Source organism: Meles meles, chromosome 2 (genome assembly GCF_922984935.1).
Source record: "Meles meles chromosome 2, mMelMel3.1 paternal haplotype, whole genome shotgun sequence".
In the NCBI taxonomy this organism is placed as follows: Eukaryota; Metazoa; Chordata; class Mammalia; order Carnivora; family Mustelidae; genus Meles; species Meles meles.
Genome location: NC_060067.1, coordinates 210107513 through 210131910, shown reverse-complemented (window position 1 = coordinate 210131910; position 24398 = coordinate 210107513). Strand labels below are relative to the sequence as shown.

General features: G+C 51.3%; 1 protein-coding gene across 9 annotated transcripts in view; it reads left to right on the top strand.

The window, feature by feature from the left end:
- Positions 1 to 15644: 15644 nt before the first annotated feature.
- The window catches only part of FBXO25 (F-box protein 25), a 58378-nt gene continuing 49624 nt past the window's right edge, over positions 15645 to 24398 (top strand). For 2 of the 9 annotated variants that reach the window (XM_045989061.1, XM_045989009.1), the window contains exons 1-3: positions 15652 to 15788; positions 18579 to 18702; positions 23851 to 23991. In XM_045989061.1, coding sequence (XP_045845017.1) covers positions 23916 to 23991 — 76 coding nt within the window. In that variant the 5' untranslated portion in view covers positions 15652 to 15788; positions 18579 to 18702; positions 23851 to 23915. Of the gene's footprint in view, positions 15789 to 16182; positions 17153 to 18578; positions 18703 to 23850; positions 23992 to 24398 lie in introns of those variants that run through there. The other 7 variants (XM_045989052.1, XM_045989043.1, XM_045989017.1 and 4 more) reach the window with 6 other exon arrangements.

Here is a 24398-nt window from a genome sequence, read left to right as displayed (position 1 = left end):
GTGAGCTCTGTGACACTCAGACACCCCTGATTCTCCTGGGACCCCGCAGGACCTGAGACCATGCTGTCTCCGCGTGGGCTTCACCCCGGTTTAGCCTCTGGAGCGACATCCCTCAGTGGAGCCGACTTTTAAAAGTTCGGATTTTGTGCTCTGCTGCTCCACCGCTTGCTGGGAGCCGCCCCCCCCCCCCCCCCCCCCCCCCCCGCGGTCCATCTTCCCGTCGCTTTGGATTCACTTCTCTGCCGGTCCTGCCTTCCAGAAAGTGGTTGATTTTCTGTTTCTAGAATTGCTGCTCTTCTTCTCTTCGATCTCCCCTTGGGTTTGTTGGTGTTCGGAATGGTTTGATAACTAATAACTATCTAGCTGATCTCCTGCGACTTGATGTCGTGATGTCGTCTCAGCCTGCTACTCCCTCTGATCATTACTATTACTATGTGAATGGGAGGCAAGGTCAAGAGGTAGTTCCAGGAAAAAACACTGGGTAGCATTCAGAAAATATGAATTATAGTCCAGGTACATTTGATTCTGGCTGTGAGAAATTTAAAGTATTTTTAAAAAGATTTTATTCATTTATTTGACAGACAGAGATCACAAGTAGGCAGAGAGGCAGGCAGAGAGAGAGAGGAGGAAGTAGGCTCCCTGCCCAGCAGAGAGCCCGATGCAGGGCTCGATCCTAGGACCCTGAGATCATGACCCAAGACGAAGGCAGAGGATTTAACCCTGAGCCACCCAAGTGCCCCTAAAATATTTTAATACATTCAAAATAATGTAATAATTTATTAATTTAATAATTCCATAGTAATTTAAATATAATTTGAGTAAAAGAGCTGTGAGTTTTGTTATTCCCAGTATCTCCATGGTTCTTGAACCAGGGCGTGTCACATTTGATCAGTATGATGGTTTCGGTTTCAGTACATGTTCTTTTTTTTTTTTAATTAATTTATTTATTTTCAGCGTAACAGTACTCATTGTTTTTGCACCACACCCAGTGCTCCATGCAATACATGCCCTCTCTATTACCCTCCACCTGGTTCCCCAACCTCCCACCCCCCTTCAGTACATGTTCTATGATAACAGTCACTTGCTTTAGCTGGTTCCCACTGTTACACTAAATGGAACACTTTGGCACAATATGAAAAGGAAGCATTCATTCTGCATGTCTCCAGTCATTGTGGTGGCCGCTTTATGTCATGAAACTTTCAGTGCTGCTTTGAACGATTCAGCTGTGTCCAAATGTCTTTATGTTATATGTCTGTGAAATTGTGCGTTTCATAATATGTTCGTGCTGAGAGTGCTGAAAGAAGGAATTTCAGCTTCAAAGGGAAGTGTGCTCTGAGAATTTAAAATGTTTCTGGGTTTGTTCAGGCTTCTTGCCTAAGGAGCCAAAGTTGGCTGGATGGATGAAATCACCTTTGGGGAGGGGAGTTGAGAGGGTCTGCCTTCTGCATAGGAGCTGAGAAGACCCCCTTGGCAGCTTGGGCGTGTGGAGAGATGATGTCCCTGGAGGAGGCTGTGCTGTGCCCCAGATCCCCTTGCGTGATGGCGTCCTTGGGACAGACATCATCAGGAGAGCCTAAGGAAGGAGAAAAGGACACGGTGGCTGTGTTGGGAAGCCTGAGGTGTCCCTTTGCCGTACCCTTGCTGTAACAATGTGGAGGAGGCTTAGGGAGCACCCCCTTGGACAGCCGCTGAGACAGAGGAGGGGTCAAAGCCAGGCAGGCCTTCAAGGTCGCTTGCTGCAAACTTAGTCCTTCCGACTGTGAGTACTCCGACGTGAACTGCGTCCAGAGAAGAAAACCCTGGTCCAGTGCCGGGTGCCCTTACCCAGTGGGAACATATTTTTGTTCTGAGAAACTCTTGTTACTCCAAGTTGTGATACCTGCTGGAGAAAGGTCCTGCTGTCAGTGCTGAGGGAAAAACGCTTCCCCGCCTCTCTTGCTCTGGAATGTGCCTTCTCCGTCACAGCAACACACTTCTGGAGGGAGCGATGGGCCGGGACTTGGACGACACCAGGGCAAAGCCTCGTCCCATCACTTTGGAACGCAGAGCTGTGGAGAGAGTCGCTGCTCCTCTCCTGGGAGGAGGAAGAACCTGCCGTGCCCACCGCTGAGGGCCGCTGTGGGGTCGCTGGGACCGGAAAGAACCGCAGCAGGTAGGGATCGGGGCGGGAAGTTGCTCTCATCCTCACTAGCCTGACGGCAGCCAGCGGCAGGCATTCCGTGTGAGCACAGGGTCTTTACTGAAACGCGACAGTTTTAAATGTTGAAGAGACTCTGAAACCGAGCACGTCAAGGTAACTTGCCTGCGTTCCTGTCGTGTCATGGACGTCCCTCTCCAGGCTGGAAACGCACGGGACAAAGACAGCAGACAGAGACTTCCAACGCGTTCCCCAGCTGCCCCGGCCACAACCCCATGACGCGCTCTCTGCAGAACGGTGCGTGGTGTCGGCTGGGTCGGGGCCGCTTTCCCCACAAGTCACGAGCGGCTCCGGTGTGTGCTCAGTCATTGCCGTGTGGCAACAGAGGGCGCGTGGGGTGGGGAGCTGGGATTCCTGGGCACAGAGTTCCAGCTTTTCAAGACGGAAGGCTGTAGAGGTGGGTGGTGTTCGCGTGACGGTATGGACGTGCTAACCTCCACCGGCTCGTACACACAGACGCGCTTAAGACGGTCAATCGTACGTGTGTTTTACCACAAAAATGTTTAAAGACTTCCTGTGCTTTTTTATTGAAAAAATGAAATGTCCTTCAGTAACGCTTGCTTTGCGGTCAGAAGCAGGCATCTGCTGAAATCCTGGGAGCAGTGAGCGAAGGAATCAGCCACAGAGAAACCGGGTTCACGCACACGCGGCAGAGACGGCAGGCGTTGTGCTGGGCGCTGTGCTTGCCTGCGGTCTACGTGTGGGCCAAGGTCCAAGCACTGACGACGAGAAAGGAGTCAGACCCAGTTCTCGTCCTGGGGCCCTTGCCCACGGGCCCTGGAGGAAGACACACAAGCACGGGGAAGTCAGGGAGCGCTGAGTCAGCATCCTGAACACCGGAGAAGACAGAGGAACCGGGCCCACAATATGCACCGAAGCGATTTACACACAACCAGATGGACTGTGCGGGACGCGGCTTCGACGTTGGCGGGTGACGGCTCTGTCCGGTTGGCAGTGACCAGGTCTGGGGGGAGGCGCTGAGGTGCCAGAAGGCACAGGGCCCTGCACGGCTGAGGCACTGCCCGCAGCTGCATCCGGGACCGGCGGCCACTCATGTCGCCCACACGGTGTCCACCCTGCACCTGCTGTTCTCCAGTGCAGGGTCTCCCGGGAGGGGACCGGTGCCCAGGTGGGACCTGGGGTCTCCTCTAAACAGCGTCCCCGGGGCGCCTGGGTGGCTCAGTGGGTTAAAGCCTCTGCCTTTGGCTCGGGTCATGGTCTCAGGGTCCTGGGATCGAGCCCCACATCGGGCTTTCTGCTCTGCTCAGCAGGGAGCCTGCTGCCCCCTCTCTCTCTCTGCCTGCTTCCCTGCCTACTTGTGATCTCTGATAAATAAATAAAATCTTTAAAAAAAATAAACAGCGTCCCCACGGCATTCTGCCTCCCGGCGCTCACCCCAGCAGCTGAGCCACCGCAGAGCCTGTGCCATCCTGGGCGGAGCTGAGACCCCCTCGATCAACTATGCTGCGTAGCCAGGTTTGGAAGATGTTTCTGGGGTGCACACCACCACACAGAGAACCTTTGCGTTTTTTTCCCAAAAATCTCAATTTTTGCATTTGCTTTTCTGAAAGATGTGGTCAGAGTGTCAGCTTCTGGGATGCACGCTTGCCTGGTTTTCTGAAATCCCCATGGTTGCTATGGTTTTTTAGCAGATCAGGTGGGACAATAGCCGGGAAGACCTGTTCATCTCCCATGGAAAACAGAGTACACGCGTACCACCGGGACGTCGTAGAGACGTCACCTTTGGCTTCTCCATGCCCCTACAAAGCTTAGGGAGCAATTTCCTAAAACGCCTTCTCTCCAGCAACCGACCCCAGCGTCCAGCATCAGACCTGTTGATAAGGTGTGTGCGGTCTCGGGGATAAAGCACGAGGGGCTTCTTAGACAGCTGCTCGACACTAAGGTCCCTCTGTCTCTCCCCAGTGAGCCCCTTGCCCACGGTGAAACAGGGCATGGGACCCTCGTTCGCTGTGTCTTTGTTCAGTAGCTGCTTCCGTAGCTTTCGTGCTTCCAGTGAAACAGGTCGGCTTTCAGAAGAAATCCCCCCTTCGAGTCCAGCCGTCTCTCCTGCGAAGCACGTTCATTATCTGTGTAATTATGTCCCAGGAAGAATTCAAATTAGGAAAGTCAGCAAATTAATAAAAGAGTCAGGAGAAACCTGCAAATTATTGGCACAGGCTGCCAGAGTCCTTGCCGATCTGTGGGGTTCCCGAGTGACCTGTAACATCGGGCTTTCTGCACAGCAAGCTGAGGGGGGCCCGGGTTCCGTCGCCACGTGGATCCGTGTGGGGCCCACGCTCGGGGACAAGGAGCAGGGCCTCCGCTGCACTCACATGATCAGAACGAGAGTACCCGCGCCCGCCCAAGGCCAGAGCGGAGCAGATCGCCTACAGACCAGTGAGAGCACACGGAGAGCGAGGGAATCACTTCCTTCCTACGCCCGTGGGTGAAGGTGGACTTGGTCGCAGCTGGGGCGGCGTGCTCTCTCGGCGTGTTTGCGGACGGGGCTGGGGCTCTTCCGGCAGCGACACCCCCACGTCCCTCCCTCCGCGGTCATGTGCGTGACCGGGGCCTCGTGGAGAACAGTTGTCATGAAGTGCGTTCGCTTTCCCAGGAACCTGGGCCTGGAATGTGTAGAGAGCAGCTTGACCTCACACACCGGTTTACAAGAGAGCAGCCCTTCGGACAAAGGCCCGGCACCGGCTGAATACGAGGAGTCTTCAAGGCTGCTCAGTGGCAGAAGCAACACCAACGAGTTGGAAAGGATGCAGAGGTGCCATGAGGACGGCAGTGGACTTCTCGAGAGCTCGTAGCCGCAGGATCTCCGCGAGGACGAGCACAGCGTGGGGGCTCAGCTGTGCCTGCTTAGAAGACGCGAGACGGGCAGGAGACACGGCGGGAGGAACGGCATAGGCAGAGGATGGGGGGCCTCCTGCTCGCACCCTCCTGCTCCCATAAAGGGCCTCACAGTGTTTCCTGTTGGCCTGGCTTCGACCCTTAGGACATGGCCTTTCGATGGCCCCCACGGCCCACCTCCCATGGCCCTCTGCCCCCCAGGACTTCCCAGCCCCTCCCGGGAATCCCACAGAATCTGTGCTTCGGCCAAGCTCCGGCTCATGAGGATGACATGGAAGCATTTACAAGCGAAAGAAAACCTGAAGGAAACCGTATTTCAAGTCCTAACAGATGAAGGACGGAGCAGCAGACGGACCCGAGGACGACCTCCCAGCCCTAACATCAGCTCCAAGCCCCTCCATCCATCCATCGCTGACTCCATCAGAGCGTGCATCGTCTCTGGAACTCAGGACTTCCTAACTGTCACGGATACCAGGGGCGCCTGGGGGGAGTCAGCTAAGCGGCCGATTCTTGGTTTCGGCTCAGGTCGTGATCTCAGGGTCGTTAGACAGAGCCCCACAGCCAGGCTCTGCACTCAACGGGGAGTCTGCTTGATGCTCTCTCTCCCTCGGCCCCTCCCCACGCCTGGCTTGTGTGCACACGCTCTCTCTAAATGTAAAATAAATAAAATCTTAGAAGGCACAGGTAGTGAGAAAAAGTGCAAACCAAATGTCCAGGCTGCTCACTGTTGCGGGAAGGAGCCCCACACCTCTCCCTGCGGCCCTCCAGCTCGCTGCTCTTGGCGGCCGTTGGCTGCCTTTTCGGGGGCACATTTGTTTTCCTGTCTCTACCTCCTCCCTCTGTGGATGATGTCGTGCGGTCTTGTGGCTGTTGGGGATTTGCCCTCACCTGCTTATACCTTAGGATTTGCAGAGGACCCTCGGGACGTAGTTTTATCAAAAATGTGTTGCGTTTTGCTCTCTAGTTGCCCTAATTTTTTTTAAAGATTGTATGTATTTATTTGACAGGGAGAGGGAGCACAAACAGGGGGAGTGGGAGAGGGAGAAGCAGGCTCCCTGCTGAGCAGGCAGTCCAGTGCTGGGTTTGATCCCAGGACGCTGGGCTCATGACCTAAGCTGAAGGCAGACGCTTAACGACTGAGCCATCCAGGCGCCCCAGTTGCCCTATTTTTGTGCTGTGATCCAGAGATGACATATTTTGCTGCCTCAGTCAGCCACCATCGTGCTGCTCAGAAAATTTTGAGAGATTATGGGATTCTTCTGCTCATATTAAGTCAAATCCACTTAATGTGAACAGACTTTAAAGATCTTCCACAGACTGGGGAGACCCTGTGCAGATGGGGCGAGTGGACCTCTGCTGCTGCCTGGCACCCTCCCACCACACGCACGCACACGTGTACACACCCGCACGCACACGCAGGCAGGTGCACATGCAATGCCTTCCCTTGTCCTGACTCACACACACACACTTGCACACAGTGCACTCTCTTGTCCTGACCTGCACACCTAAGACACCTTCTGTGACCTTGTCAGTTTGCCAAATCTGGTTTGTGGAGGACGCCCAACCCCTGTTGTCCCTTGCGGAGTCACGGGGAGCCCCAGGTGCGGACTGGACTGTCCACGTCAGCGTCACCCTCCCTTCAAGGTGGCCGGAAGCTGGCATCGGAAGGTCTTAAGACTCCTGGATTTCAGATTTGTTGTGTGGATGGAGGACTGAGCTCCCAGAGGCAGAGCTCCCCGGCCACCAGGAGGCAAGATTAGGACCAGCGGCAAGATGTCCTGTTTCCCAGTCCTCAGCACTCTCTGTGCTCTTCCCCGTTGTGCCGTCCGTCATCCCACGTCATTCTTAGGGTTTCTCTTGTTGAGTGCAGCACACTTGGGGCCTACGGGAACCTTCAAGCAGGAAGTGTTCCCTAGAGAGCTCGGTGCGCAGAGGGATGGAACCGTGGGGGCCCAAGGAGAATGACAGACTGCAGAGTGAGCCCCACGGACGCCACAGTGTCCTGAAGACTCCCAGGGAAGAAGGAACGGTCAGGGTACAAGCAGGTAACAGACTCATAACCGCTAGTCAGAGACCGCAGTTTCAGAGTAAAGACGCGTGCTGAAATCTACCAACCAAATCCAAAGGGAAAGTCACACCTTCTCGAGCCAGATTCCAGGGATCAACTTCCAAAATCCAGTCCAGAAAACCGAGTGCCTCCCAGTGCACAAAGTCAACGTATGCAATCAAGTGGGTGCCGTCGCTATACACGTGTGGGTGCCCTGAATCCCTGATTGCCGGGGAAGGCTGAGTCTGGACATCCTCGCAAAAGCCAGGAAAAATGAGCCCGTGGGGAAGCCCACGATTCAGCGCTGAAATGCCTTAAACCTCAGGCTGCGTAACACCCACAGCTGCCCTACAGGGACCTCAGCACATGGTTGTTGTTGTTCAACGGAGGTGATGTAGGAAACAAACAGAAGGAAAAATTAAATTTCCTTATGGCCTGCAGGGCCCTGGCCAGACCTTGAAACAGGCAGAGCGAGCTTTCTCCGTGTGGACACTTTGCTGAGGGCTGGAGGCCGTCCTACCCTCACCCTCGCGAACCTGTGAGTCTACTTCAACATGTAAAAATTGCTTTGGAAACTTCCTTTATCTCGACGCCCCCTTCCCCCCCAAAGAGCTAGCCCCTCAGGACGCTGGAAACCTTGTTTCCAAAATCCCCGAGAGACTCATGCTCTCCCTAACCCCTCCAACTGGAAACTATAGAATCAGTCACCCCTCCCAACCCCAGGGCACCTCTTCCGCCCACGGGTCCTGTCCCCGTGCTTTAATAAAACCACCATTTTGCACCAAGGACGTCTCAAGAATGCTTTCTTGGTGTTCCTCCGTCAGAGATATCTGCATCTTTAGGGTTCCTCAGCACCACAGTGCAAGACAGAAAGCCCCCGCGTTCAGGCAGAGTTTGTAGCTCCTGATGCCCGTGCCTGGGTGCGGGCGAAGCAGGTGTGCAGAGTCGTGGGCTGCTTGCCTCTCCGTGTGTCCCTCTGCACGTCTTCTGGGAGGAATTCGGTCTGCAGGGTTTTCCAGAGCCGCAGCAGGTGCTGCCCTAACACAGGCGAAAGCAAACACCCGAAAGAGAATAGGATCCCATCGTCAGTCTCCTACTTCCAGAAGTTTCTGAGCTTTGGATTCAGAAGTTGGGAGGAGCGTGGTTACCTGTTGTGGTATTGTGATTTAAAAAATGAAATGCGTATTTGCTCTACATCCCTGTCTCTGGCATAGAGCTCCTAAAACCCCGGAATTTCCCCAGTGAGGGGTGCGGGGAGGTGTCTCGTGTTATGTTAAGGAAGGTTGTTTTCAAAGCACCAAGGCGCCCCTCATCCCCTGGGCTCATTGCCACCTGCAACCAACCACGTGATGGGAGACCCAGCTCTTTCAGCCCCTCTGGAGTGGGGACGGGGCCAGAGTGTGAATTAATCACCATAACAAGCCTCCCTGAAAGCCCAGGCTGGGAATGCGATGCGTCTGTCCTTCGGAGGGTTTCCCCACTTGAGCCCCTCCCCACGCTTGGCCTACCGCGTGTCTTACATCCAGCTAACTGTGTAAAATGTTTCTCTGAGTTCTGTGACTCCAGCAAATCAAAGCCAGTGAGGGGCTTGTGGGGACCCCCAAGGTAGAGCCTGTTGCTCAGAAGCCCAGGTGACAACTCGCCCTTTTGATTGGCATTTGGGGTTGGGGGAGGTCTTGTGGGACTGAGCCCTCACCTGGTGGGATTTGATGTGATCTTCAGGTAGATCCTTCCAGAATTGAGTTGAATTGTAGGACACCAGCTGGCGTCAGGAAACTGCTCGGCGGTGTGGAGGGAAACCCCAGCCATTAGAATTGGGTACAGAACCACAGCTGTTCCCCTGAGACTGCATCTTTCTGGAGCTGGACCAGCCAGTAGTGTTCAAAGCTCAGTGAACTCAAGATGCAGCTGTCTTGTTCCGTCCACGACAAGGACTCACGAAGCCCCAGCGGTGCTCACGTTGACACCAGGCTCCTGAGCTCTGCTTCCGAGTTTGTTTCTGGGTTCTCACCTCGAACATGGTTGGGACCCTTGGTGCTCACAGAGGCTCATCCTTCCTGCCTGCCTCCTTCCCAGCTGAGTCGGCGAAGTCGTCCCCTGGAGGGAATCAGCCTGCTTGGACAAATGCAGGACGTTAGGCCAGGCCAGGTGATTTGATAACTCCCTGCAAGCCTGTTTCCTCATCCGTAACATGGGACTTAAAAACAGGCTTCGTATGGTTTTGTGATTTTGGAATAAGAACATGCATGTAAAGATCTTAGCAGCACGCCAAGCTCTCCGCTAATATTAGCCACTTTATTATAAATGATTTTATGAAAAATGTATTGGCGTGTACTGGGTAGCTGCCTGGATCTCTGGGAAAGCTGTAGGTTCAAGTTCGAAGGCGACACCGTGAGCAGTCGCCATCACATCCCCGGGCCTGGGACCCACGGCTCTCTGCCGTGTTGGCTGCTATGTCCCAGGGCCCTGCCTTCTTCATGGCACTCTTAGCGCCGAGTCCTCAAACAGGTGTACGCTGAAAGCAGCCGGGTCATTTCTGGACCCAAGTGCCAAGAAAAGCTTAGAAAGTAGAGCTGTACCTTGGACAGGCATGGTTCCTAAGGCGGGAAATTCCGTCAACGTAAGAAAGCTTGGCACATGTTCACGTTGACTGATGACTGCTCCAAGGGACCCCCTACCAGGAGAGCTGGGCCTCTTCCTTGGATGGCCCACCACCCTGCACATCCCTCTGTCGAGTCCTCCCTGCCTCTGCAGAGGATGGGTCTCCTCGTGTGGACCGCCCGCCGCTGGCTCTGACCCACTGAGATCTCAGTCCTCGTCCTGTTCGCCCCCCCCCAGCTGGGATGCTGACTGGACACAGAGGCCTCTTAGTAAAGGACCAGCTGCTGGTTGAAAACACGCCCTCCTGGGGCAGGGGCAGCACGGACTCTGTCCTGCCTTCTGCATCCCATGAATATTTGAACTCAGAGCTCTCATGTCCTCCAGCCCCGGGCCGGCGACCTGCGAGCACTTGGGCTGCGGGCCATACGACCCACAGCTGGCCGTGCATTCAAGCGGGTTCCATGCACTGAGATTCCTGCCGCACTAGTGAATTAACTTCAGAATATCTTGTTCTTCTGGGACGGCTAACAGCTGGGAAGCACCCAGAGCACCAAGTGCTTGTCGTACCTGGATGTCAACAGGGACCACGACGGGTCGTTGACTCTTAAAATACTGCTGTATGGAAGTTTGCGCCTCGAGGGAAAGGTCTGTGGACGGACGGATTCCAAGAACCCACTGGGACTCTTTCAAGCATGCAAACGAAGCACAGGTTTCTGCATTTCTGCTTCAAGCTTTCCTGAAAGCGTGGAAAGAGTTCATTATTCTGAGTATCTGCCAAGAGCTCCCTGTGTGTGTGTGACGGGGAAGGCACTAGCAGAGAGCAGGAGGCCAGGGAAGCTGTGGAGCAGCCCGCCACCCCGCAGCTGAGAGCAAGTACCTCAGAACATTCGCCAGTCACGTTTAACACAGAGAATGTCGTCGATGTCTGCTCACAGACTCCTCGGACTTCACAGAAAACCACACTTGCAATCTTATAAAGGCAATAAGCGGTAAATGTGTATTTTCCATGGAAAATAATTTGCTCAAAAGCAGGAATGCTTTAGATCTGGCATTAAGAATGTAACTTGCTAAAGGAACCTTTAACTTCTGTCTTGTATCACGAAGAAAAATAGGTCATTCTTCTGGAAGAAGACTCAACATACTTTATATAATAACTGACTGACGTCACTCAGCACGACGGGCTTGGGGTCCATCCGTGGGCTTGCGGATGGCAAGACCTCAGTCTTGTTAGGGTTGAGTAAGATCCCACTGTGTGTGTGTGTGTGCATGCGTGTGCGCGCACGTGTGTGCGTGTGTAAGATCGCATTTTAAAATCCATTTGTTGATGGACACTTAGGCTGTAAATAACAGGGCAGTGAACTTGGGTCTGCTCAATCTTCTGGAGTTCGTGTTTTCCATTCTCCGCATCAGCACTTAGCAGTGGGATTGCTGGGCCACAGGGGTAGCTGTTTTTCCTGTTCCAGGAACCTCCGTGCCGTTGTCCACGGCGGCTGCACCCGTCTGCATTCCCACCAACAGAGCAAAGGGATCCTTTCTCCGCACATTCTTGCCAACACTTGTCTTCTATGTTAGCCATTCTGAGAGGTGCGAGATGACCTCTCATGCTGGTTTTGATTTGGGTTTCCCTGGTGATGAGTGACATAGAGCATCATTCATGTACCTACTGGCCATCTGTCTTCCTTCTTTGGAAAAAATGTCTATTCAGACCCTCTGCCAATCTTTTAATCACATTGTTCACTTTCTGCTGTTAGGTTGTAGGAGTTCGTTGTGTTTTGGGGACAGTAACTCTATATCAGGTATATGATTTACAAATATTTCCTCCTGTTCCGTAGGTAGTGCTCTCATTTTGCTGACAATTTCCCCTGCTGTGCAGAAGCTTTTCAGTTTGATCTAGACCTACTTGTTTATTTATGCTTTTGTTGCCTTTGTTTTTGGTGCCAGATTAAAAAATTATCGTCAAGACCAACGTCAATGAGCTTACTACCTTTGTTTCTTCTAGAAATTTTATGGGTTCAGGTGTTCAAATTCGTTTTGAGTTAATTTTTGTCTGTGGTGTAAGAAAACAGTCCAGTTTCCTTCCGCACGTGGCTGTCAGTTTCCCCGGCACCATTTGTTGAAGAGACCGTCTTTCTCATATATTCCAGTCTCCTTTGTCACAAATTGATCCTATGTAAGTGCGGGTTTATTTCTGGAATCTCTATTCTACCATACTGTTCCTTTTTTGCCAATGCCATACTGTTTTGCTAAGTACAGTTTTGTAATGTAATTTAAAATTTTGGCACATGATGCCTCCAGCTTGTTCTCAAGATTGCTTTGGCTATTCAGGGTCTTTTGTGGCTTAATACAAATTTTAGGGAGTTTATTTCTATGAAAAAAGTTATCAGAATTTTGATAAGAATTGCATGGATTCTGCAGATTGCTTTGAGTAGAATCAACATTTTAACAATATTAATTCTTTCAATCCATGAGGATCATCTGTCTTTCCATTTATTTGCATATTCAATTCCTTTCATGAATGTCCTATAGTTTTCAGGATATTGGTCTTTCATGATCTTGATTAAATTTATTTCCAGGTATTTAATTCTTTTGATGCAATTTTAAATAGGATTTTTTTCTTAATTTCTCATTCTGATACTTTATTATTAGCATATAAAAAAGCAATATATTTGTATATATTGATTCATGTTCCCAGCTTTACTGAAGTGACTTATTAGTTCTAATAGTTTTTTATGGACTCTTGGGGTTTTCCATATAACATCATGCCACCTACAAATAACAGCGATTTTTATTTCTTCTTCCCAATTTGTATCCTTTATTTCTTTTTCTTCCCTATTTGCTCTAGCTAGCACAGCCCTTCTATGTTAAATGGAGGCGGCGGCATCCCCTTCTGATCTTACAGGAAAGGCATCCAGCTCCTAGCCACTGTGTGTAATGGTAGCTGTGGGCTTGTACAAAGTTATACCAGATACTCCCCTGATGTCCACTTTGTTGTAGTTTTTATCACACACGGCTGTGGAATTTTGTCAGTTTGTTTCTACATCTGTTAAGTTTTGTCAGTTTGTTTCTACATCTGTTGAGCTGATCGTGTGATCTTTACCCTTCATTTTGTTAACGTGTTTGTCACACTGATTCCAAGTTGCGGAACCCTAGTCACCGCCCTGCAGTAACCCCCCCAGGACTGCGATATGGGATCTTTTTAACGTGGTGCTGGGTTCAGTTTGTTCGTAGCTTGTTCAGGACTTTTATATCTATGTTCATCAGGGATACTCGCCCGAGATTATTCTTGTTGTATTCTTGTCCGGTTTTGGTATCAGGGAACGTGGGCTCTTTGGAAAGATTCCTTCTCTTCTGCCTTTTGGAGACATTTCAGAAGGATTGGTACTAATGTGTCTTTGAGTGTTTGGCAGAACTCACCAGTGATGCCATCTGGTCCTGGACTCTTGTTTGTTGGGCGGTTTTGATTACTGATTCGATCTCCCTACTAGTTATCAGTCTGTTCAGATTTTTAAAATTTCCTCATGATTCAGTCTTAGTAGGTTGTGTGTTTCTAAGAATTTGTCAGTTTCTTCTAGGTTGTCCAGGTTCTTGGTATATAAATGTTTATTTCAGTCTCTTGAGGGCCTTTGTATTTCTGTGGTATCAGTTATAACATTTCCTCTTTTCTTTCTTTCCTGATTTGAGTCTTCTCTCTTGGTGACTCAGCTAAAGTTTTGTCAATTTTTTTTTAAGATTTTATTTCTTTGAGGGAGAGAAAGTGTGTAAGAGCGCACAAGCATGCGGGGCAGGGGGAAGGGGAGAAGCAGGCTCTCTCTGAGCAGGGAGGCTGACACGTGCTGGGTCCCTGTACCCTGGGGTCATGACCTGAGCTAAAGGCAGATGTTTCATGGACTGAGCCCCTCAGGCGCCACAAATGTCTGGTCAATTTTGTTTATGCTTTCCAAAGAACCAGCTGTGGGTTTTATCAGTCTTTTCCCCTGTCCTTTTAATCTCTATTTAATTTTAATTGATTGATTGACTGAATTTACTTCTGTTAGTGCCCTGAGGCGGGTAGCCTGCTGAGAACCGCCTGACTGTTACAGCCCCGTTACAGCACCTAGCAGTGCACAGCTCCGTGGTCTCCAGGGCCAGGCAGTCAAGCAGGTGCCTGAGGGGCAGCCACAAAAGCCAGGGCACCAGATACACATGAAGGCTGCCTGCCAGGAGACACTGGCACTCTGGAACGCAGCGGTGGAGGGGACACAACATAGCACCTGCCAGTGGGACTGGGGCAGAGCGGGAGCGTACAAATGGTGCCCACTGGGAGAGGAAAAGATGGTGCCCCCAGCTGGAGCAAGACAAAGGGACAGCATGAAGATGGGGCTCGCCAATTTCTGTCCCTGGAAAGTGTCCCAGCAGGTTCCCGTACACGTGTGTTAATTAGGTGCCTGCCCCATTGTCTTACATTTAATATAAGCAAATGATCACGCCTCACGCATAGTCTGGACACAGTCGGCTGCTCTGCACTGGGTTGGAACATAAGCCTTTCAAGGGTCATTTCTCAGTTCTCTATAGCTTCATGGACGTCATGGATATGAGTCCCATCACTTTTCAAAGCTAGATGTTCTGCGGGCTCCTCTCTCAGGTGCAGGACCTAAAAGTTGGGGTTCTCAATGTGGGACTCAGACCTTTCAGTCCTCAGGAAGAATCTCCAGGTTTTGAGTTCCCTCCTGGGTGTGGGTCTCTGCACCAGCGTGGGTTCACACTGAAATTCAGTCTCATTCTCTCCAACTTGCTTCAGTGTGTTCCGTGAGCATTTGCCCAGTGTAGGGCTCAGTCTGCTGGGTTTTAGGTTGATTTCAGAGGAAACTGTTCATACGGAGCTGTAGATTCTGGGTCTGTGGGAAGAGGGCGTTCAGCACCTTCCTGGGTTGCCATCTTGAACTAAAATCCAAAAATATAATTTTACAACATTAATCAGCAGGAAAAAAAGTCTGTAGAACTCTTGGGGTCCACGGGCTACACATTTTTACCCAAAGGTAGTTCAAACCCCTAACTGTAGGTAAGTTCATGCCGATTTAGCAAACCCACAGATGGTAATTCTGGAGGTGAGAGTTCCACATCACTAGGCATAAGAATGGTCTGTCTGAAAATTTAGGTGCTATGCCAGACCACTAAGGAAATATTTTCATTGTATGACTCATTTTTAACCTCCAAAGGCATATTTTGTAGCCAAATAGTTTGTTTCAAATAGCTTAGTTAAAATTTAAAAAATCAAAACCATTGTTTTCTGGGTGCCTGCCTGGCTCCGTCAGTAAAGCCTGCGACTCTCCATCTCAAGGTTGTGAGTTCAAGCCCCATGTTAGGTGTCGAGATGACTTAAAAATAAAATCTTTAAAAAAAGAGAAACTTTTGTCTCCTCGAAAACTCAAAATTCCATCTTTTTCATTATTCTCTCCTATTACTTAGCATAGTGTCTATTCTGTTGAATGGATTTAAGTAAATATTTCAAATCTTTAGACCAGGAGTCAACAAATTATGCCGCAGCCAAATTCAGCCAATATCTGTTTTTGTAAATAAAGTTTTGATAGAAAGCAGCTCCGGGGGTAAACTGAGGCTGGGGGTGCTTCGGGGAGCAGGCGTGGGCGTGGGCACTGGGGCGGGGCGGGGCGCGGTCAGCGGAGCTGAGCTGGGGCCGCGGCCGGGCCGACCGCTCGGCTCCCGGGCCTGCGCCGCGCCTCCCGCACGCCCGTACGTAAGCGCACTGCGCCCTCCCACGCGCGGACACCGCCCGCACCGCGCCCGCGGAGTCGCGCGCCCACCGCACCCACTGAGCACGCGCAGGAGGCGGCGACGCGGGCCCACTGCGCACGCGCGCGCCTCGGCCTCGGGAGCCGGGTAGCAACACGGCCACGCGGAGCCCAGCTGCCAATCGGCGCGGCCCGGGGCGGGGCTTGAGGTCGGCGCTCCCAGGTCGGCGGCGGGCGACTTCCGGCAATAAAGCTCAGCGCCGCCGTCAGGTGGGGCCCGAGGGCGTCGGCGCTCGCGCGGGGACTGACGCGGCGCGCGCTCCAGGTGGGGCCGGCGGACCCCCAGCCCTCCCCGCGCCAGGTAGGGTCGGGGGCCCGGGGCGCGCCGGTGGGGGCCGAGCGGCCCTGAGCCGCGCGGCGCGGCCTCCCCTCGGCCGCCGCCCACCCCCGCGCGCCCGCGACCCCGCCGCGCCCTGGCCTCGCGCTCCGCGGGCGCTGCCCTCGGGGGCCTGCGACGGTTCCCGGGGCCCCTCCCGCCAGCGTGTCCGTCCCCGCGCGCCCCGAGCTCCCTTCTCCCGGGGACACCCGCCGCCTGCGCCGTGCGGTCCCCGTCCGCGCCCCTCCCCCTGCCGCCCGAGCCCCGACCCGGTCCTCGTCCGCGTCCCACCTGCTGCCCGGTCCCCGTCCGCGGCTCCAGCTTCTCGGTCCCCCGGTCCCCGTCCGCGGCTCCAGCTTCTCGGCCCCCCGGTCCCCGTCCGCGGCTCCAGCGTCCTCCCCGTGCCTGGCCTCGGTCCCCTGGCCCTTGTCCACCGTGCCAGCTCCTCCGCAAGCCTGTCCCTCGGGCCTCGGTCCCCGTCCGTGGCTCCGGCGTCCTCCCGGTGCCTGTCCCTCCGTCCTCCTCTTTGGCTCTCGCTGCGTCCCTAGTACTGGTCGGTGGCTCCCCTGTCCTCCCTGTGCCTGACCCTTGGTCCCCACCCTCGGTGGCTCCAGCGTCCCCCCAGGCCTCGCTGGGGGCTCCGCGCCCTCGCCGAGCCTGCCTCGCTGCACTGGCCGCCGACCCTGGGCCGGGCGTCTTCCTCTTCCGTGGGAGACGCTGCCCTCTGGGGGCCGCCGTTACCCAAACTCGGGGGGTTTGAAAACCCGGGAATCCAGAGAATATTTGCGTTCCTCGTGAAGTCTCTTTTCTTGCTGCTTCCAACCCGCATCCGCCGGCCCCGGCAGGGAGACACCTTTTCCTGTTCTCCGTAAGAGCGCGCCTCCTCCGTGACTTTCCGCGTCCTGGTCCCGGTGTCCGGCTCTGTGAGGCCTCCGTGGCCGTCCGTCGGGCCCCTTACGGGACAGCCCGTGCCCCCGGCCAGCTCAGCTGCCTCTGCTGTTCTTCGGGGTCGGGCTCTCCGCACTCAGCAGCCGGTGGCGTGCGACCCGAGTGACCTGGGAATCTTGTGAGGATGGGATGCCGTGGGTTGGGGCCCGGCGTTCCCAGCACAGAGCGAAGCGGGTTTGTCAGTTTTCATTGACACAGAAGCAACGGGGGAGGAGTGGAAGCGCGTGTGCCGGGTGTTTCCGCTGAACCCAGAACTGGTGCTGGCGCGGAAGCCGCCTTCTTGCCGGGTGGCCCGCGTGGCTCGGACCTCTCTGTACTGCTGCTGTCGTCTGGAGCAGGAACCTGACAGTGGCTGCGAGTCTGCTCACTCCCCTGTCCCGACGTGTGGCCTTGCAGAACGTGTGAGAGTTTGTTTCCTGGCACCTTTCCTTTGTGTTTTTTGTTTAGACCAGTCATTACTTTAGACCACGTTGAGTGACTTAGGTAACCTAAGGTGACACTTAAAACCCCACAATTTTAGGACCTTTCCTTTTCACAGGGTGCAAGAAATGTTATAAAAACACAGTGATAGAACATGGGCTCCGGGCGCTCCAGAGATGTGATTCCCAGCCCTGCCAGACGCTGGGCCACACTTGGTTCTATAAAACGGAGAATTAAGGCTGTAAAAGGGCGGGGGGAGCGCAGTGCCTGGGTGGCTCAGTGGGTTAAAGCCTCTGCCTTCAGCTCAGGTCATGATCTCAGGGTCCTGGGGTCGAGCCCCACATCGGGCTCTCTGCTCCACAGGGAGCCTGCCTCCTCTTCTCTTTCTCTCTGCCTGCCTCTCTGCCTACTTGTGATCCCTGTCTGTCAAATAAATAAATAATATCTTTAAAAAACAAAAAGGGGGGGGAATGGTAGCATTTTCTGCCTTTCAGGGCAGGGGGGCTGAGATAGTGCAGCTAAGTTGTTCAGAGGAATGCCTGCCTCCCACAGAGAGCCCGAAAGTGTGTGCTAGGACCACACCAGCTGAGAAGGGATGCTCGCTGGAGGAAGACGTTTCTTGGTTAGTTCTGCATCTCTCCTCCTGGGGTTTCTTCTGGGCCAGGCAACCTGGGGAGGCCCTGTGCTCCCACTTCCTGCTACGTACAACAGAGATTAAGGGAGGATGTGTAAGACGTTAGCCCTTTGCTGGCTGACATCAGTTAACCTGATATGTGCATAAATTGCAATTCCTAGTAGCTGTTTCACAACCGAGTAGCCTCCCTTTGAGTAGCTGTTCTTAAGTGCTTTGTTTTGAGGAGTCAGTTTTGCCTTTATTTTTGTATTTGAAATTTTTCAAAACAAATGTGATTTTAATTAAAACCTATAAAGTTATAGCAATTCAGGTCTTTTAGCAAGACAGATCAATAACTTCCCATAAAAGTGGTGGGCCGTTCCTCATTCCGGAAGTCGTCTGCGAGTTTAGCTGCCCCAGGTTGGGAGTGTTTTTGAAAATTGGATCCCAGGCATTTTAAATTGCACCTGTCTTTTTTCTTCTTTTTCTTGCTTTTCCCTGATGGCTTTTTGTTGTTGTTTATAAGAACTCTTCTACCAGAGTTTGCACTAGTTTGTGAACTGTATGGAATTATAATTCCAGGTGAAGCTTCATTGTGGTCCAGGGAACCTATGTCAGGCTATGAAGTGTGCACAGCTACAGCAAAACAGGTCTTCTCCTCTGTGTTGGAGATAAAAACCTTGGGAATGCCGTGTTTTTATTCCTGTGGCCTGTGGCGCTGGGCTTCATGGCTTCCAACCTGTATAACCAGAAGCAGCCCTGAGCGCTCTGGCTAACCATGTGATTTCTCACAGGGGCTGCTGCAAGAGAGTTGATGATCTTACTCAAGACACCAAGCTGACTCTTAAGTTCACGTGAAAGCTTCGCGTAAATGTTCCGGGCGGTGCTTTGGAGGCCTGAATAGAAGTGTCTTAAGTGGTGAGTGGGCATCGCGCCTACATGGACAAGGGCAGGGTTGGTGCGTCCTCACGTTTTAAGACAGGTTGTTAGCTGAGCTGTTGGCAGGAGGTTTCTGTTCCCCGAGCGCTGCTCTCTGTCTCCGTTCTCCCACGCCCTTCACCACACAGGGCCTGGCAGGTTATCTTCAGAACAACACCACTCCTACCACTGCGTTGCCTAAAAACTCTTAATTATTTAGAGAGTAAAGTCCAAACAGCTTTGACATTCAAGTTTTCCATGATCTGGCTTCCAGTCACCTTTCCAACCTGCTTACCAACCTTCCCAAAGATTTCTCTATTTCAGCCAGCCTGTTTTGTTTATTATTCTCAAAGGTGTCATGTGTTTGTGTGCCCACCATTTCCGTGATTGCTTTTTTCCCCCATTGTCTCCCATTTACTAGAGATTTAACTGTGCTTTAAGGCCAGCCTGGGGCCCTGGTTTTTCTTCAGAGGTCCCAAATGATCTGCTTTTTATTCTGAATTTCTTTCAGTTATTCTCCCTTTATTGCTCATTCAGTACATACATATACATTGTATAATCTTTTTTTTTTTAAGGATTTTATTTATTTATTTGACAGACAGAGATCACAAGTAGGCAGAGAGGCAGGCAGAGAGAGTGAGAGGGAAGCAGGCTCCCTGCCGAGCAGAGAGCCCGATGTGGGGCTTGATCCCAGGACCCTGAGATCATGACCTGAGCCGAAGGCAGAGGCTTTAACCCACTGAGCCACCCAGGTGCCCCTGTAAAATCTCTTTTAAGTATATTTACATACATTATTTGTGTGAGTTTCCTCATTTGCTCTTATCTATTTTTTCAAAATTTTTAAAAATTATGATTAAAATATAGTGTAATTTTTGGTTTCAGGAGTAGAATTCAGTGACTCACCACTTACATTGAACACCCAGTGCTCATCATAAGTGCCCTCCTTAATGTCCGTCTCCCACCTAGCGCATCCCCCACCTCGACCCAGCAATTGTATTACTACATATTCACCAAAAGGATACAAAAATACAGATTTGAAGGGGTACATGTACCCTGCTGTTTCTAGCAGCATTACCCACAATAGCCAAACTATAGAAAGAGCCCAAATGTCCTTCCACTGATGAATGGATAAAGAAGATGTGGCTCTTGTCTTTTTAGTTCTTGGACTAGGTAGTGCACCTTCAGGGAAGGGACGTGTAGCATAATAATGCGCTGGTCTGTGTTTGCCTGTGACTGGAGTAATCTGTAGCTAGTCTGTGTAGCAGTGTTCTGCGTGCTGGCCACTTTTTAAAAATACCGGTTTTTCTGAATCCGCCGTGTATGATGTCAGGAGGTACGTTGGCAACTGTCGCAGTTGGTCCTCAGACATTTTTCTCTCGTCTGGTTTTCATGAGACTAGATTACTTTTTAAGCAGCATCTTCTCCACCATGGTTTGCACCTGCCTTCTTTGGGAGGAGCACATGCTGTTGGAGACAATGTCAGGTAACAACTGACGGGGTGTAGTAGGAGCTTCTGCATTTTAGGATGACTGGGGGCTTGAAAAAAGTCTGTCTGCAAGATGGTACTTACAGGGGCACCAGGGTGGCTCAGCAGGTGAAGCCTCTGCCTCCAGCTCGGGGTCATGATCTCAGGGTCCTGGGATCGAGTCCCGCATCGGGCTCCCTGCTCAGTGGGGAGTCTGCTCCCTCTCACACTCCCCTCCACTTGTGCTCTCTCTGTCTCAAGTAAATAAATCTTTTTAGAAAAAAGCTTACAAAAATAGTGCTAGAGATTTAAATGGTGATTCTGAAGTATCTTCTAAAATAAGAGTTTGAGGGGTGCCTGGGAGGCTCAGTGGGTTAAAGCCTCTGCCTTCAGCTCGGGTCAGGATCCCGGGGTCCTGAGATTAAGCCCCGCTTTGGGCTTTATGCTCAGTGGGAAGCCTGCCTCTTCTTCTCTCTCTCTCTACCTGCCTCTCTGCCTACTTGTAATTTTTGTCTGTCAAATAAATAAATAAAATCTTCAAAAAAAAAAAAGAGTTTAAATGAATATGTGACTGTTAAAGATGTTTTTCCTGGAAAACCAGGTTTCGTTAAGGAAGTGAGCACTTGAGAGTTGACCCAGGAATACTGTTGAAGGCTTAGAATTTTCTTCTAATTTTTTTTGTTTCTTCTAAGCCAGTATAAATGTCTACTTAATAGCCTGGTTTTTGTTAGTTGTAATAAATATAGTTGAGAGATGATAGTTGAACATTTCTGTCTCTCAGGTACTCTGTTAGAAACATTCCACAGTAGCAAAATGCCCCAAGTCTACTTGGATGTGAGATTAATATGATATATTTTTTTAAGATTTTATTTATTTATTTGACAGACAGAGGTCACAAGCAGGCAGAGAGGCAGGCGGAGAGAGAGGAGGAAGCAGGCTCCCTGCTGAGCAGAGAGCTTGATGCGGGGCTCGATCCCAGGACTCTGAGATCATGACCTGAGCCGAAGGCAGAGGCTTTAACCCACTGAGCCACCCAGGCACCCCTGAGATTAATATGACATTATTGAAACTATTTTTGGTTGAGTTGTCTGCTACCTTTTTGTGGCTAAATCCAATATATACTTTTCAGTTCTTACTGTACTAGCTTGTTAAGTGTTGTCCTCTCTCTCAATCATTCCTTTTTTTAAAAATTTTTAAATTTTTTATTTTTTATTAATGTATAATGTATTATTAGCCCCAGGGGTACAGATCTTTGAATCGTCAGGCTTACACACTCACAGCACTCACTGTATCACATACCTTCCCCAATGTCCATCACCCTACCACCCTCTCCCAACCCCCCTCCCCCCAGCAACCCTCAGTTTGTTTTGTGAGATTAAGAGTCTCTTATGGTTTGTCTCCCTCCTGATCCCATCTTGTTTAACTTTTTCCTCCCTACCCCTCAAGCCCCCACATTGCCTCTCAAATTCCTCATATCACTGAGATTATATGATAATAGTCTTTCTCTGATTGACTCATTTCATTTAGCATGATACCGTCTAGTTCTAGCCACGTCATTGCAAATGGCAAGATTTCATTTCTTTTGATGGCTGCATAGTGTTCCATCGTATATATACCACATCTTCTTTATCCATTCATCTGTGGATGGACATCTAGGCTCTGTCCATAGTTTGGCTATTGTGGACATTGCTGCTATGAACATTCGGGAGCAGGTGTCCCTTCGGATCACTACATTTGTATCTTTTGGCCTTCTGGATGTCTTCTTTGCAGAAGTGTCTGTTCATGTCTTCTGCCCATTTCTTGATTGGATTCTTTGTTCTTTGGGTGATGAGTTTGATAAGTTCTTTTTAGATTTTGGACACTAGCCCTTTATCTGATATGTTGTTTGCAAATATCTTCTCCCATTCTGTCAGTTGTCTTTTGGTTTTGTTGACTGTTTCCTTTGCTGTGCAGAAGCTTTTGATCTTGATGAAGTCCCAGTAGTTCATTTTTGCCCTTGCTTCCCTTGCCTTTGGCGATGTTTCTAGGAAGAAGGTGCTGTGGCTGAGGTCGAAGAGGTTGCTGCCTGTGTTCTCCTCAAGGATTTTGATGGATTCCTCACATGAGGCCTTTCATCCATTTTGAGTCTATTTTTGTGTGTGGTGTAAGGAAATGGTCCGGTTTCATTCTTCTGCATCAATCATTCCTTTCTTAAAATACGTTCCTCTCTTGGCTTCCTACTCCCTTCCCCCACCTCTTCGGCTCTTCCTCTTCAGTTCCCTTTCTGGCTCCTCTGCCTCTTGGCCTTCAAATGTCCTCGTCCCTTAGAGTTTTTCCCTTGGTTCTGTGTGTTCTCTCCTGTGGTATCATTCCTGTGGCTTTGCTTACTACCTGAATGCTGGTGAGTTTCCTGTTCTGGTCTCCAGCCTTCCTCTTTCTTCTGAGCCACGGCTCTGTATATGCATTCAGCTGCCCCGTGTTTACTGAGCTCCCTTGTGTGCTCCCGTCACCCACCAATTCTCCTGTTTAACTCTCTGGGGTGGAGCTAACACTGTGTGTTCTAACAGCGTCCAAGGCTGTAGTGTTAACGCACAGCCAGGGTGGAGAACCGGTGAGCGAGAGGAAGGTCACTCCAGGCGGTGGTGGAGCTAGTATTCAAAGTCTTGCTATCACCAAATTGTGAGCTTCATGAAAGTAGTAATATCTGTGTCTTCATTTTTAAGGTCAGACTTTTTACACCTGGATTCGCACATGTGGACTCCAGGACAGTGCCTATCGCCATAGGTTCAGCGAAGCTAACAGACCCGTCTGAAACTGAAACCAGCATCTCTTAGGTGCCAGAAGCTAACCCTGGCTGTCTTTGGTCTCCCCTCACACATCCAGCCAGTGCGGCGTGTGGCCCTGCCCGGTGGGCCCATCTGGGTTAGCTGAGCACATGGCAGCTGGCTCCCTTGGGCTCCATGCAAGGGCCAGACACACAGCGTGCAAGACGGAAGTCCTTGACTGCTCCTGGACTCTGCCTCCTGAATGCTTTTAGACTCTCTCTCCTCCAGTGCAGCCGCACTCCGACCTGGCAGCCAGTGTTCTGTGACCGCCAGTCAGTTCTCGCTCCTCCTCCCTCCAGTAGCCAGCTCCAGCTTCCCTCCTCACGGGGACCCCGAGGCTTCTGAAAGGCTTGACTCTCATTGGATCCTTTATGTTCTGAAGTCCCTTCCTGGGCCCCTTGCTGCCCTCCGGGGAAAGTCCAGTTCTTTGATCTGATCACTCCCTGTTCTCAATTCTCAACATCTCACGCTGTAAGCTTCAGCCGAACTGAAGAGCGCACAGTGCAGAACAGGAGAATGTCTCGTGTTCCGTTGCTTCTGGTTTCTAGTGAAGAGCACCTACTCTGGTGTGGTATTCCCCGTTCTTCCTCCTCCCCCGACCCCTGCTGACTCTGTGGGGAAGAGCTGAGATTAGCTCTGCTGAGCCCGTCCTGACCTACTTGGTGGCCAGCTAGTCGGTCCCCCAGTGCACATCCTGTCTTGATGCGTTAGTACACATCAATGTGCTGTGTGACCACCAAGGTCTCCTGAGCATTTAGGGTATGTGTAGGCGTTTAAATATTAAGAACTTTATTTTTTTAATTAATTAACAAATGTTCTAAATGAAAGGAAACTCGTTAACTGCACCTACGTTTTTAATGTAAATTACTTCTTTTACAGGAGAACTATGCCATTTTTGGGTCAGGACTGGAGATCTCCTGGATGGAGCTGGATTAAGACAGAAGATGGCTGGAAGCGATGCGAATCCTGGAGTCGGGACCTGGAGAGAGAGAATAACCCGCGTGCTCTCACTCACAGCGTGTAAGTTACAGCCGCACAGACCTTGTCCTTTGCCTGCTGCCCACATACGGTGGGCGCCTTGTCATTGGCTGAGTTCGCCCATACTCAGGGCCAATGAGAAACCACACATTATTTAGGGGAAGACTGAGCCTAGTAGATGATCTAGAACCTTCCCATAAGTGCTGCTTTCTTCCACTGAACACATGTAATCCCTCCAGTAATCTGAGAGAAAGGGATTATGTTAACCCCATGTTATAGCTGAGGAATCTCAGTATATCAGATATGGTTTTGGTGGCATACGTCCGAGACCTTGTGCAAGACAAATGCATTTTTCTCTCTTGAGAGCCTGAGTGGGTGTAGTGAGTTTGCTCCAGGAAGGAAGGACATTCTGTGCGGCGGCTGTGCTGTCCCAAGAGTGTAGTGTCCTC